Source organism: Rhopalosiphum padi, chromosome 1 (assembly GCF_020882245.1).
Source record: "Rhopalosiphum padi isolate XX-2018 chromosome 1, ASM2088224v1, whole genome shotgun sequence".
NCBI classification, from domain to species: domain Eukaryota; kingdom Metazoa; phylum Arthropoda; class Insecta; order Hemiptera; family Aphididae; genus Rhopalosiphum; species Rhopalosiphum padi.
Window position 1 is genome coordinate 82,205,978 of NC_083597.1, and position 16,837 is coordinate 82,222,814.

At 25.9% G+C, this 16,837-nt stretch overlaps 1 protein-coding gene across 3 annotated transcripts in view; it reads left to right on the plus strand.

Annotated features, from left to right (window-relative positions):
• Window positions 1–7,782, plus strand: part of LOC132931946 (growth factor receptor-bound protein 14-like) — a 100,181-nt gene extending 92,399 nt beyond the window's left edge. For all 3 annotated transcript variants that reach the window (XM_060998065.1, XM_060998066.1, XM_060998067.1), the window contains exons 8-11: window positions 4,171–4,371; window positions 4,440–4,798; window positions 4,861–4,954; window positions 5,029–7,782. In XM_060998065.1, the coding sequence (XP_060854048.1) occupies window positions 4,171–4,371; window positions 4,440–4,798; window positions 4,861–4,954; window positions 5,029–5,187 (813 nt within the window). In that variant the 3' untranslated portion in view covers window positions 5,188–7,782. The remainder of the gene's footprint in view (window positions 1–4,170; window positions 4,372–4,439; window positions 4,799–4,860; window positions 4,955–5,028) is intronic.
• The last annotated feature ends 9,055 nt before the right edge of the window (window positions 7,783–16,837 follow it).

Here is a 16,837-nt window from a genome sequence, read left to right on the forward strand (position 1 = left end):
TTGTGTATTTCTGAAAATATCAATTTAACTACTGGTTTATTGGGATTAATTGTACAACAAAGAGGGGGGTGGTGCAGACAAATGGGCTGATTAATATTAAATAGGTAGATATCGCTTAAAATTCTGGCTTGATCACGTATGTGCGCTATTTCATATCAACCATACTTGACGCACGCGGCACACGACTGAAGTGTGATTATCTTTTCGAAATCTTACATTTGCGATCCATGGGTATTCGTAATTCGTATACAGTGTGTGTATCGTGTATGTGTATGTGTGATACTATTTATATTTGTTAACAACTCGAGTGTCTGATTGCACAATAATTATTGCCTGTTATTTTTTATTGGTTCCGTAAATTTTTTTTCTACAAAGCAGACGGGCCCTGCTTTACGTCATCGTATCTGTATCGATAAGCAAATTGTCTAATTGAGATTCATCGTTTGTTCGATAATATTACTTACTTGATCTTGTAAATTTATCGCCTGCTCGTGTATATAAGATTATAATAAATATTATATAGGTAATTGACATTTTTTGCTACTTATCTTAATTATTGGTACCTGTGTTATACATAAAATATAATATACCTGGGTGTATCATGCTTTTTACTATTATAATTAAATTTACTGTTAATAAAATATGTTGTAGGTCTTTATACATAGGTATATTATAATTTTATATTATAGATTACCCGCATTATTATATTATATTATTATTTATTATAATAACCAAGGTATTACTTATTAATATTGATGAATTATCCGTGCTTGCCTATTATACTAAATCTCACCAAAAATATGTCTTCATACATCTGGTATGTTGATTGAAAAAGATATACCTTTATTTTTTTTATTTTTTTATGTACCTATGAGTATAATTTTCAACTTAAAGTACATTGCAGAATTCTTTGTCTGGAATTATCTACTGACGACGTGGCAGTTATTAGACGATTTAAACTTTAAATCAAAAATTTAATTTTATACAATTTACTTAACTCATTTAGATGTTTATTCATTGTGTGTTCAATTGTTTTGAGTTGGCCTAAGAATAATAACTTCCTAGTTTTGAAATATATGTTCAGAATACAGTCAGCGTTACCGATTATTCCGGTACGTGTTAAAATGAAATAGTAAAAGTAAACAAAAACCATGTCCAATATATTGTTTTTGGCGATAGTATAATAATTTATACAACTGTATACTCCACCATGTATACGGTAGCCTATGGTACTCGGGTTTCAATACTCTTTCTCTTTAAATTGATAAAACGTTATCGGTACATTACGTTTTTTATAGTCTCGTGCTTGATAATATTATATTATGTTTTACTATTATATTTTATTATTTAAATATGGCAAAAAATGTTGCCGTCTAAATCTAATAAAATATACTACTTACTGCATTTACTTCGAAATATGACCTCGGTGAAATCCATGCGGTCGTCAAGACATCATAATTCTGTTAGCAATAATTTGTTACCTTCGTTGTAGTAGACGAAACGCTGCAAAATGCATGTTCGCTGACCCGGCGGGGAGGCACGTCTTATTATGCTTGTTGTTATTAAATTATTATCTATCGTAATCAATCTCTGTCCGTATCTCTCGGGCATGCACATGCACATGCATTAATATAATATAATATAACACATTGAGGCTTGGTGACTATATATGTATATAAGTATATAACGTTATGCACTCGGACCGTCGCGCACCATTTTTATAGATATTAGTCTCGATGCGTCATAAATTCGTCCTTGGAGTTGATTGATCACAATGCATTTTGATTGCACTCTAACTGCGTGGCCACTCCTAATTTCTATACCTATAATACAAAACCGTGGCACTGATATATTACAATTTTATCGTATGCCGTTGTTATAGTTTAGTAACTTTTAATGATGTGCTAATAATTATTGTCTCATTTCGTAACGATTAATAACGCCGTATCCTCAATAATGTTGTCTTTTTATGTTAATTTGAATTCACATTTTAGCAGTAATGATAGAAATTGTGTTAGGATTCGTTAGTTATAGGTTAAAAATCGTATACTAACAATTTTTTTTAAATTTATCACATGGCTGTTGGTAATGATACAATACATAAGTATTATGTATACTTTATAATACATATAGTACGTATATATATATATATATATATATATATATAATATGTTAAAGATATAAATTTACATCAGAATATTTCCAAATTTGAACTTAGTTGTGTATTTCCCATAGTCATAATTATTAATCTATTTTAATAATAACGTACAAAGATAATAATGTACGACAAAAATAATTGTCCGATATCTAAATTTTAAATCTTATCTTAATTTTTATGATCACAATGTTCTTGGTATCAATTGTCTACTATAAATAACTTGGATCGGCATATTATAACGATGGTCGATTGTCGATAGAATGATAGACGACAGTGGATGTGGCATCAGTCGATTACTCGTCAGTCATCATTCGATAGCCTACAGCGTTTATTTTTGTTTAATACCATAAGTTTCGTTTTCTTGAAGTCTGAAATTATATAGGCATTCTTGATTAAGTAAAAGTTGATTAACAGACTATGAGCCCACGAAAATTTCAATTGGAAAGTCATATTGTGTTAAAAATAAAAATTCTTTTTTTCTCTAAAAAAACGTTTTGCATTCATTCATCTGAATTGGAACTGAATCATTTTTTTATTTCATAACGTGAATCCTGTGTAGGAACAGCGATTTATTGTAATATTTAATTTTGGAATATACCACTCGTAAAATGATTTTATACATTTTTGAAGTCGAAATTGCCGTTGTTCAATTTGAGTATTTAACTACGGTGTAGGTTTTAATTTGTAAGTATAATGTTATTAATTTTAGTGAATAATGATTCTATTCTATAAATAATTGTTTTATAATTTATACATAAGTTGTATTAATGTTAAAATATATTATGCGTTTTTAGTATAATAATGTGACTAATATATTTTTATAACAATTTAATTGTGATTCTTTTAATGATCCTGTTTTTATTTACTATAATACATTTATATTTACATCTTATATTCTATATATTAAGATTTTATTACCCGGGGAAAACCTTAAATTAGCTTCATTGTTCTTAAAGGCCTTTTTCTGACAAATTAATTTATAAAATCTTTTTACTTCTACTATAAATACTAATTATACATTAAACAAGTTTAATATTATTCAAGTAACTATTTAAAAAAAATTGGAATTACAAATTTTAAAAAATATGTACCCAGAATATTATTTATCATTATACCCAGACATGATTTTTTTAAATATCATTCACGGTATTCCTCATAAAAGTTTTGTCGAATTTTTTTATTGAAATATTTAATCGTTTTTGTCTAATTGTATTCCTAACCTATATATATAATATGGTATTCATATTTTTTTCACACCGTTTATATACTACCTAGTGTAGTAATACAGTTTTTTTTACAAAAACTATAAATGTAACCTATTTATTTAATGTACTTTTTTATATCACAGATGTTCTGATTAAAAAGAATTCATTTTTTTTGTCGATAAATTTATGTTTTTATGGTCTATTGTATTAACATTGAAGGTAAAATACTTTTATAATCGTGATTGTTAATCAATTCACTGAAGTAAATAATATGTGAGTTCGTTTAATTTTTTATCTAGTTTTTAACTATAATTTAAATCATACTTTGCATAATACTCCGATGCTCGTACTCAACGGTGTCGCCTGAATGTATTTAAACATGAATTTAATTAAAAATTTAAAAATCTTAAAAGATTAAGAAAAAAAACAAAAATAGTCAGTTTGATAATGTTTAATTTTTAAATGTATCCAATAAATTTGTACTGATCATAGATTTTATGCTTATGATAATGCATATAACGGCATATAGTTATTATAGTTCATGATTTTTATGTTGAGGTAGGTTTATAAATATTAAAAATAGCTGATTTAAAACATTTTCTAGCTGAATTCATGTTTGTGTTGACACAATATCATATTATTTTTTCTTTATTTCTCGGTATAAAATTATTCTATGAAGCTAATAAAATAATATTAATAGTCATATTTCCCACTTGAAGGATACCATTAGGTGTTATTTTTCATTTATTTCTGCCTAACTAGTTTGAAATTTTATTTTTTTAATATATATTTTACTATATTTTTTAGTCTGGAACACGAGATAAATGTCAAGTACAAGTCTGGGCTTACCTAGGTGACTTCAGAATATTCACCACTACTAAAAGGGTAGCAGGCGCCCCTACAGATCACTGCCTATGTTTGGTGCCCGCTAGTGGCATAAAGCAGTACATTGCGTGCAGTTCCAATAGAACTCAATCTTATTGGATGTGCGCTATGAGATTGTCGAAAGTGAGTGTTAAACTTGTTTTGTGAAATAAAGAGTAATTAATTTAATATATCTGTTTGTGGTTATGTAGTACGGAAAACAATTAAGAGACAACTACCGATCATTTGTGAAGAAGCACAACGATGCTAATGAATATGAATATAATAAGAAGCCATTGCCCAATGAGAGCGTACGGTCCCACGTAGCTATGGACTTTTCTGGTAATGTTGGTCGTATTGTAGAAGATCCCAAAGAAGCACTTGCCATTGCTCAAGCAGAGACTGGTAGTGTGCGACGAAGCTGGCGATCCAGTGGTCGAACTACTCCTGGTCTTCAAACAGCTGTCACAAAACTTGAAAATGATATTCACCTATCTCAGCCATGGTATCATAAAAACATGAGCCGTGATCAAGCTGCCAATGTCCTTAATGGACTTGGGAATAAGGATGGGTAAGTACAAAAAACATATTTATAAATATTTAACTTAACTTATCTTAAAATAAAAATTTCAGAGTATTTTTAATACGAGAGAGCAAAAGTAAATGTGGATCATATGTACTAACATTCAAATGTGGTGGTAAAATTATCCATACACCTATTGTAGCGGTATGTATTCAAATTTATTTTTTTTTCTTTATAAGTTTATTACAATAAATTAAATTTAATAAATATTTTTACAGCAAATGGATCCAATTAATGATCAAGTTTGTTTTACGCTAGACAACGGTGTGATCAAATTTTATGACCTTTTACAACTAGTAGAGTTTTATCAATTAAATGCAGGTAGTCTGCCCACCCGACTGATGCATTATGTTGTCCAAGTACCAGTCACCAAATGAAATTTGCATTAATACAATGCACAGACGACATATACAGTTCCTGTTGACACAAAATATTCTCATCCAAAAGGTGTGTGACCTATAAAATAATGACACAATTCTACAGGTAAAATACCTACGGTTTAGGTATTTTAATTATCTCGACCATCAAATTACTAATTTTCTTTTTTCTCTTTTTTCTTTTTCTAACGTACCATAACGTTATTGTAAAAAATTTGACTGAATCGTTAAAAAACATCTACCGTTTGCACTGTTCGGACTCAAAAATTTTATATTTCAGTGTTACAATTAGTTATTAACGTGTAATCCTAATGGATATAATAATTTTGCGCGATCAGTTCCTAGATTAACTAGTTCGTAACATTCAATCAAGCACCTTTAGGACTTATAATTTAATTGTAATATTAGAGAGAATAATAATAATAAAAAAAATCATTAATAATTATTGTCATTTAAAATATAATATAATATTTATATTGTGATAACTTTTGTCTTGCATTTAAGCATGACAGACCAAATATTTAGCATGTAAGCATACCTAATATTAAATGGAAATAACATATTCTATTTAACTTGTTTAACATGGTATTCAGTAGTCAATGTAAAAGCAATAATAATTGTTATTATGAACTTTGTAAGATCCGTTAAAAACAAAAAATTTAAAACTAGTTTATGATGTATATTATGTGTGTATATTTATATATATATTATATATTTATATATATATTATATGTTTATATATATATATATCTATAGACAGAGTGGACAATGTTGTTTTTCTCAATAGCTCACACGAGACAATGGAAAAGTACCATGGTCTACTCTGAATACTTTATGCATGTTAGTAAAGCAAGCAGTATCTACCTTCTATAATATAGCATATCAAAATGAATAAACACTGTATACAGCTCTTGAAATAGTAATAATTCATATTACCTCTATGATACAATTTTAATCATATCTGTATGTTATACAATTGTATAACCATTTAATAGTTTTTAAAATAACTATTTTATTTTTTCATATATTTTTATCATTATTTTTGTAAAATATTTTGAGACGTGCATAGCATGGATGGTAGATTACTTGTAACACCTACTAGTTCTTTATGTGTTGTTTTCCATCTGAAAAGTGAAGACTAAAGTCAACGCACTGTATCCTGTTTTACTGCTCACATTGTAACACTACAATATCCAATATTATAAATTTATACCGTACAGATATGATCTCAAATTCTTCCCCCTTGGTAATATACTATTTTCCTTACAAGATATGCATTACCGTTAGGTATTATTAAATATTTATTTGTTTGTTTTAAATTTAAGACACACACTTTATCATAATATATATAATACTGTAAAATATGAAAGCTTTTATACAATTATATATGAATGTATGTGTGTTGAATACCTTTGTGCTGTTGTTATAATTAATAGTTTACAAAATTCTCAGTGTTGTAATTTGAAATGTATGCAATAACTACAAAAAAATAAAAATATATTAACACAGAAACAATATAATTGTACCTAATTAATTGTGATATACAAATAAATATAGTTTTTAATACATACATACATGCACATATTGTATTTAAGTTCTAAATGTCTACACTATACGTATGTATTAATGTAATGTGTGTGTTTCTTTCATGAAATTGAGGATATATTATATTTATGTGTGACAAGTATAAAAATATATTTATATCAAGCAATCAATAGGTGATGACATTAATATTATAAATGTTGATTCCATACTCCTTTCAAGGTGAAAAAAGTCATGTATATGTGGAAACAAATGTGATAAGCGCAGTGCAATTAAATAAATACACGCGATAAATATAATATTCTTTTTCACAATAAATTAACGTTTAGAATATAAATAACAATAAAAAAAAACATATATTAATATCAAGTCAATGTTTATGTGATCATTAAAGTACAAAAGACCCATTAATTTTAATTTATTTTTTCCCTGTAGAGTATTACAACTATTATATTACTTTGATTTATTTCAAAAGAAAACTATTTATTAAAAAAAAAATATATATATGCGGATTATGGTCGTGTTTTGTATATCGACATTTTGTGTTCCTACGAATTGTTATTATGAAAAAAAAAATTGTATGATTATTATAATTTTTACAATATCTTACGTTGAATGATGTACCGTGTATTGTAATTCAATAATGTTTAGTTGATAAGTATTATTTAAAAAAAAATTATATAACTGTATTATTTGTATTTTGATGGAACTCTGCTCCCTCCCTTCCAATAGTTAAATTTTATAGACAATCAAATCCTAGACAGTTTAAAAATAAAACTATTATTATATTATTTTTTTTCCATATGATATTGTATTTAATTGTGAAATAGAAAACACAATATAACTATATTGTTGTAATTTTGGTGTATGTAAATACTATTAAAAAATCTGTACACTGACATGTCTTACGCATACTTTAGATTCGATAAAGTGATCAACAATGATGAAAAATTATAAAATGTCAATTTCTTGGCAATGTATGTTTTCTTTATTATAATAACTAATATTATGTATTTTTGTATATTAAATTTAAATAAAAAAAACTTCATGAACTATTGAATCTTCTGTAGACACTTCTTTGTACAGTTTTTATTAGATCAAATAATTATTTATGTTTGTATTATATCAATACAATTTTTGTATATTTTCTATTTGCGTCTTAACCTCCTAAGTATTGCACAATAACATAACCTTTGCAAGTTCAAGAAATTTGGATGGTTTTATCTTATCTCTGACCTCATTGAATAAAAAAACAGATACAACTATATTATTAATTACTAATAGAGGAAGCAAATGCATAAGTAGATAAAAATGTATATAAACAATTTTTTTGTTAATAATCTCTCTCTTTCTTTCAAACAAAAATGTACACAGGAAGAGTTATCAAAAAACTATGCATTTCCCTATTATTAATTTGTATATAATACTTATGTGTTTAAAGGGGATTAATCAATATGACGCTTGTGAGCATTTTTATAAATACTATAGGGCCCTGCATAGTGCGTAGTAATAAAATACATAAAGTGCTTAGTGCACACTAATGTTTGATAAAACCATTATTGCACAACAACATTATTACGTCAATGATGAAGATAGAAACCATTGATTATTTCGCATTGAATTATTCTTAAAGTTTGTTGTTTTGTTTTGTTTTTAATGTGCATATCACATGCATACATGCATTTAATGTTTGCTATTAATAGAGGAGCAAAATTGAAATATTTTTTTATAAATACCCCTGTAAAATGAATTGTTTTGTATCTCAAGTAGATCATAAAAAATATAATTTGATATGTTTCAAATTAATTGTAATATATTTAATATCTTTATAAGTACATTTTAACAGTAAAGCATTGGTATTATTTATAATTGACACATTTTAAATTTATCAAAACTATAAATTTGTTATCTGTATAAATGTTCTCCTTTTATTTAATTGATATTTTCCCAATCAAATTAAAACAATATTATATTTTATAAACATTTGGAATAAACAATCATAATATGAACCTAATTAAATAGAATTTGTCACTGGTTATGAATATACTAGAAATAGATAGTGTAGTTTTAGTAGTTTTACTACCTTGATTATGTATACACTTACTACACTATAATATCAATCGTTGCTTCATTTATCTGTCGAAAAAGACACGGTTCATTCTGCTGAAAAGCAATAATTTGCATTAAATATAATATATAAATTTGTTTATGCGTTATCTGTTTAAATTAATTTCTAGGAAGCCATTGAATGTGTCCCGCACGAAATGGTAGGTACCCGAAATTCTATACACCGATTACTAATCTTTTACATTTTACGTATATGACAGCTAACACGTAAGTTTTTCTTATAATTTAAATGTTAAACATTAATTTTTTTTTTTAAAAGGAAAGTAGGTAAACGCTCTCCCATACAATTGTCAGTTTATGTGGAAGAATACCTCGTCATTGAGAATTAAGTCGTTGTAATATATGTGTTAAATTTGAATTCAATGAAACGAAAAACGATTCTGAGAAGTGTCTGTCAGCCTATATTGCTTAATATATTTTTATGTATATTATTATAAAAGTAATTTATTTTATCATTAATAATACGGTAGGTAGCCGTAGATTGAATTATTTTTTTCCGAAAACGTGTTTAAAAATAGCATTGTTGTGTGATAAAATAAAATTCTAAGTACCTGCAAATATTAATATTTTTAAATTACAAAAAAGCTCCATAAAATAATTATTTGATTAGATACTTATCTACTTAATTTCTTCCAAATTTTAACATAAAATGTTTTTACTATTAGAAACCACCATCAACAGTTGAAAATGTAAGCATTTTTGCTGTTCCAAAAGGAAATAAATTATGATAATCAGAAAATCAATAATTACATTCATCGCTCCTCTTGGAATATAATATCTAAGAAGGAATCATATTCAAGTTTACTTCATGACATTTAAATTCGGTTTCAGACACTATCAGATAACTGGTGTCTTGGTCAATTGTAATAATTGGCGAACAAGTACACGTATATATATAAGTGTCCTTTTACTACTTTTATTTTCTCCAATTGAATTTTAAAATCGTACTCTATTTTTTTTCTTTTTAATGATTATTTACACAACACGGCATCACGCATATACTGGATACTGACATAGATTAAATATTTAATCTATGATACTGATGACTGACCAGTGAACGTACGTATTGCCTATATTCGACACCTTAATGTTAATATCCAATAAAATCACATAACATAACGTAATTTATTGAGTAAATATAATATAATATTTTGATATTAATAATAATTCAATGTTGCCTTATAATTTTACTTTGTAAATGTTCCTATGTTTATAATTGTACATAAACTTAACGTACTTAAAATGTTAATGATGTATAATTGTCATTTAAGTTGCCTATATGCTGCACTCCAAAAAGTTCAATGTAAAAAAAAGAAAATTGTATTTTGACGTATTCTCAAGTGTGATTTTAGGAAATTCTATACAGCCTTAAGGTAAATTATCGCCATAACATTAACGAAAGATGCATGTTTAAAAATTCAAATTATGCAAACGATTTATCTATGATGCATCAAAACAAATTTATTTTATAATTACACAAGGTACGTACCTAATATATAATAGAGTTATACGGAAACCTATATATTAAATATTTTAATAAACCGTGTGGATTATTTTAGTAGTCTTTCATATAGTGGTTAATAATCGCTGTATAACCTAATTAAAATAATTAAGACAAGTTATTGTCAAAATGTGTAAATATTATGTTTTTATGTTTAATTGTATAATATGCAACTATAAATGAATAAACGATATTTATTTCTGACCATTAAAACACACAGTCTAACTAATCGTTAAGACGTTAATAGTATAGTTTAATTACGTTTAACCTATCGGATAGTTAAAAGATCTGTGGCCATAAACTCATAACGCATAATAACTAATTTTGGTAGGGATTCAAAGGTCTTTATTTAACAAATATATTTTTTTTAACATAACTAAACGGGTTTAAGGTAAATGTGAAGTTTTAAGAATCTAAATAAAAATTATAAATTTTACCATAAGATCAGAAAACAACCTTCGTTTCAGGATGACATTATATTGTATTAAATGTAGTACACGTGCAAGTAGTTAAAATCTCCATGCATAAATAGATACATTATATATTTCCATTTATTATACATACGTAAATACGTTACACACATTTGTAAAGCTCGTATTTAAGTAGTCACGCGAACATTTTCAAAATCAATTTATTACTTGTCAATTTACTTCATTATGAATTCGGGTTGGAATTTAACAAGAAATATGATACCTATTGATAAAGTTGCTTGGTTATTTTTATTCTCACTCAGTCAGTAACATTCACTGATAATTATATAGCTTTTATGGGTATATCAATACAAGTATAACAGTAAAATTCCGAAAACAATTATAACATTTATAACTAATATAACTTAAACTAATTTGGTATAGGTAACTGTTTAAATATGACATATACATATTATATACATTATGTGTGGTTTATTTAAAAAGAGCTTAATCATACACTGAAATATAATGTTTCTATACAATATAACAATGTATACATATAAATTGCGTAAGTATGTATATAAATATGTATTATACATATTAGAGATAGGCGAGAATGCGGGATAAACTTTAAAAAAATATTTCTTTGAAAATAAGAACAATTTTAAAACTGGTCGTAAATGCGTAATAAACTTTAAATCATACGTATTGTAAATATATGGACGTAAATAACTATTTGAAAGTAGTATAAACATTTTAAGCTCAACAAACTGTATTAGGCGAGCACGAGCAATATACAAGTATAGTATTATTGGTGTTCTACTTCTTTAACAAAATTTTTATGTATGATAGAGCAACATAGACAGCAATTTCTTTAGCTTCTTGTACCCACAAACAGCAAAAGAGAATTGACTATATAATATATTACCCTTAGAATACTTAAATTTTGGTTTTGAGATGATTTAAAACGATTAAAGAAAAAAGAGTAGCTCCAAGGACTGCAGAACTTTTAAATAATCTAAATACTTACTTTCTATAGTGTCTTTATATAGAATGAGTAAGCAATGGATATTCAAAGTTTTTACCCTTAGAGATTCTCTGTTGAGAAACATTTTTTATTTGGTCATAAATTATTTGAGCAGCTTCTCTTTTAGTTGCTTTTAGTTTCCTTCACCTATTCAAACATTTTTTTTTATTTTATTTATTTATTTATTTATAAAAGGGTAAGAACCTTTTAGAATAATAGTACAGTAAATGATATAATTGCATGACAAATATTATTTTGACAATAATAACATACATAACAACTAACATATTTCAAGTACATTCAAAAATAAAAATAAACAAGATATGACAGCAGATAATAATAAATTTACAAGTTAAACATTGCGCTTAATAAAAACGTGACACGAAACAAAAAATAAATCAATCTGATTAATAATATTGTTAGCTAAATCAAAAACTTTTGGAAAAAATGATAGAATCTTGGGTTACAAAACTTACTTGGAACACATAATATTTTACACTGAATTTTATTATAAACCAATTCAGACCCATCCCACAAGCCCACCAAATTCGCGTCTATGGTTAGAAGACTGCGGAAAATTATTACTAATCTAATATTTTATGAATTTAAACCACAATACACTTTCTATTCATAGAAAAAAAAACATTTTTTTTTTCGTTTTGAGTGAAATGTTTTTCACTTTTTTTAAATACATAATAATAATAAATATTAAATACATGTATTTCAAAAAAAAATTTTCTGAATTTCATTTTCTACTATTTTTATGAACTTATTTTGATTCACGTCCAAAAATGGTTTTATTTATTTATTTCATTTGTTCATTTGTTCATTGGGTAATAAATTATGTGATTTTAAAAATGTAATTACATCTTATCATTATGAATGATATTTCGATACAAATAATATTCATAGTTTTAGTAATAAAGAAATAAAAATAATATAATAGTAGATACAAAGAACTACAGCTAAATTGAAATATAATATTATATTGTATATAATCCACATGACTCACTAACACAGACTGACAGACTAATTTTACATTTTTGTAAAAAAAAATAATCTTTATTATAAAATGATAAAGTAAGTATATTATATATATTATTATACAATTTGATATAGTTTAGAATGTTTAGATACCTATATTTTTTTAGATAGTATACTAAAACAATTACCGTATTAAAACAATTATATCATATGACACTATATATTGACACTTATGTTTATCCAATATATAAACTCTATTACTCTACATTACTGACACGATACGATTAATTTCGTATAAATTGGCGTTGAGGGTATAAAAAAATATTTTGTTGTATACATAGTCGAGGCCACGTTCGTATCTACAAATATAATAATATATTTTCAATTTTTTGTTTTACGAGATTTAGTGAAATGTATAAAAGAAATTAAAAGAAGAAAATTGATTTATCCAAAACTATAGTTTTCGGTAAAAATTATTATTTTCTTATCTAGAAAAAAAAAATCATAATACCGTGCATTTGATAAATAAACTAATATAGAATAATATACAATAAAACTACTTATCCTGAAAAATATCCAAGTTATGACAAAAAAAATTAAAATTGTATTAAGCCTTACTCTTAAGATACTCGGTATACATTTTATTCAACTGCATGTAAGTCAATTTATAGCCTTATAGGTATAAGTATGAATTATGAATACATAACAATAATCGCTTTTATGCAAAACGTTTGTCTCGCAGGTTTAAAATATTGTTTTCATACATTCCATCATGCAAATTAGTAATTACCAATATTATTACTTTACTTAGGTTATTTAAATCATCATTATATGTTGTTTACATATAGAATCTATGTATAGGCCGCATATAGACATTATAGACATAGACATAATACATAATAATATAATATGTAGCATGGGCGGCTCCAGAGACTTGCAGGTTGGGGCGGGGCCTTAGTTTTGATTTTTCTTATTATTCTTGGTATTTCCGTAATCCATATAGAAATGTGTCTATCTATCTATTACTTGTATGTGTAATTTTTTCTTAACAATCTACAATTTTTAGAAATACAAACTTGGGGGAAGGGGCCGTGGCCCCTAGCTTTGCTGGAGTCGCCCCTGGTATACATGCAGTAGGTGCATTACATAGTTTGGTTATCAATTTCACACTTTTATCGTTATGTATAGTCTAGTAGGGTAATAAATGAGTGACTGATCAAAACACCTCTTCCGGTATTTATATCGTTTAGGTACTTAATTCCACGCTATTATACCGATTATAATAATATCATTGCAGGTTGGTGTTGGTTAAATCGGCTATATATATATCACATAATTTACATAATGCCACAGTGCATTCTACTACGGTTATTTTGTCGGTTAAATATGTGTCATGAGTTAATAGAAATTTAGAATAACTAACTTAGATTGACATTTCTAACGAATAAATATGATGATGATCTACAACAATTTTTCTCTGACACTCGTAAACAGATTGGAAATTCGGAATCAATCTGAAACTAAAAATTGGCTTTAACAATTGAAATTCATTATAGGAAGTTTTTGCAATATGACGATAATAATTGGCATAATTTGAATTTTAAAGTTTGTAACATATGTAATTTTTGTACTTTAATAATCTCCTTGGAAGAAAACAAATATTAACATTTTCTAAAATACAAATTGTACGAGAAAAAGGTAAGAGAAAGTAAATTAAATATACTCACACATATAATAATAATTTCTTTATACTTATTGTTATTGTTTTCAGATTTCAGTACTAATTTACTAATTAAACTTTTCAACAATTAGATTAGGTTTATGTACCTATATATATATATAATCTAAAAAATATAATATAGCAAGTATTTAATTCTAAGTATTGATTATAGTCTACAGATATACAAACTTTAATCAATATTTAAGTAATTTTTATTAAATAAAATCACACCGCAATGGTAATTTATTGTACAATAGAATAGTCAATAGTTTTGACATTGATAACTTATGACTAATTGTCGTTAAGTTGAGTCAAGTTGAAATTGCACTTTTAAAATATTAAATAACTGCTAATTATCACGAGTTTACCATTTTTTTTATTTTTAAAATAAAAAACTTGGCTTAGAGGAAATACTAAGAAATACAGAATTTTTTAATAAGTATTTAAATTATGTGGTCAGTCGACAGTCATCATTGTGCTTATTATTGTTCAAGTATTATAACGGATTATTAACTATAATTCATCATTTATTGTCCATTAATACCTGTGCTTGCCGTAAATACCTATATATTATTCTCAATACTCATAATGTCATTAATTCATTATATGCGACAATCGTTTATTATACATGGTCAATGGTCATACACGATATACACGGATACCATTAATCTAATTTAATTTTCATTATATATTAATTTATTTTTAACTGATTGCACATTTTTCAAATTTGACACGTTTAGTTTTACGGTTTTATTTTAATTTATTTTAAGACAATATTCGAATTAAAGTTTTATTATCATTATAATATATTATAATGTATCTATTTAAAATATCTAATACATTGCATACTCAGTGATGTTCTGATGTTCATCATTTTATTCAAAATCAACGGTGAACTGAATACTCAAAACTTTAAATGACTCGATTGGTCTGATTGGTTATAACTTTAAAATCTATTTACATAAAATGTTAGCATGTCTTTTATAGAAAAATGTAATATATATAGGATATAGTCGATATACATATATATAATACATACAGTTTATATAATATACGAAACATGTTAATAAAGTTATCGTTTATATAAAAGTGATAAAACCTAAGCTATATTGTGGTCTTATTTTTATTTTATTAAATTAATAAAACTGTAAACAATTATAACTATATACATCAGTATACAATGATGATTTGTGTTTTTTTAATGCTTGTTTAATCATTTCAGACACTATGGTTTTCAACTTGTAACAGATAGGTTACATCTGTATACGTGTTATGATAGATCCATAAAATATTAAATAATAGTCATTTACTATTTGTACTAGTTATGCTAAGTGCCTAAGTACCTAAGTTTTAAAATCGACAAAATACTTGGATCACAAGAATAATTATGTTATTATATAATATATCTGGTTAGTCAAAAAAAATGTAGACGATCCTAAGGTGGTTAAGAAAAAACGAATAACTATAAATTTGAAATTAATACAATATGTTTATTTATAAATTTTCAAGAGATGACGAAAATATGTAAAAATTGTTCTAGTTTTTATTTGTATTGGATTTCTGTCTAACGAAATTTTTGTTTAAGAGTAAAAAAGTTTAGGCACTAATGTAATACTATAATAGGTTCTTCACAAGTTTTCTTACGATAATTAAAAAGTATCAAAAATTCATAGTTACAATTTATTTTTATTAGCGTTTGAATTTCAAATTTTGACAAAATCCTATAAAACTGAATTATTTTGTAAACGTATAATATATCGTAAGTTAATAGATCGTTTTCGAACGATTGATCAGAATCATTTTTCAACGTAAACAATGATTTATTATTGAATTCAAGTTTAACACATCCATTACAGTGACCTACTCAATGTCAAGGTTCACTTTACATATATTATACAGCAGAGCATGGCTATATAAAATATATCTACTTGACCGCTTTTAGATTGCAGAGAGCGAAGCATGGATGTATTGGTTTTACAATGATGTATTATTTTCTGTCCATCATCACCTTTTGGAATTGTAAAAACATATTCATCTTTAAGGGTAGTTTCTACTGTTTTTAGTATATACTCGCGGGTAATAGTTGGATCTAGTTGGTAAATTCCAATACATTTAATAATAATCGGGAAAAAACGAAATTATGATTTATAAGAGATGGAAATTATCACGTTAAATCAATTTTTGTTTATTGTTGTAACTTTTTATGAAATATTCGCATATCTAGCATTAATAACATTTAAAAGACATGATTTAATTTTCAAAATATTTAAATATCTATACCGTGAACCTATATTCACACTATTTACGGTAAATTAGTTTTGCTACAAAATTTAATGACA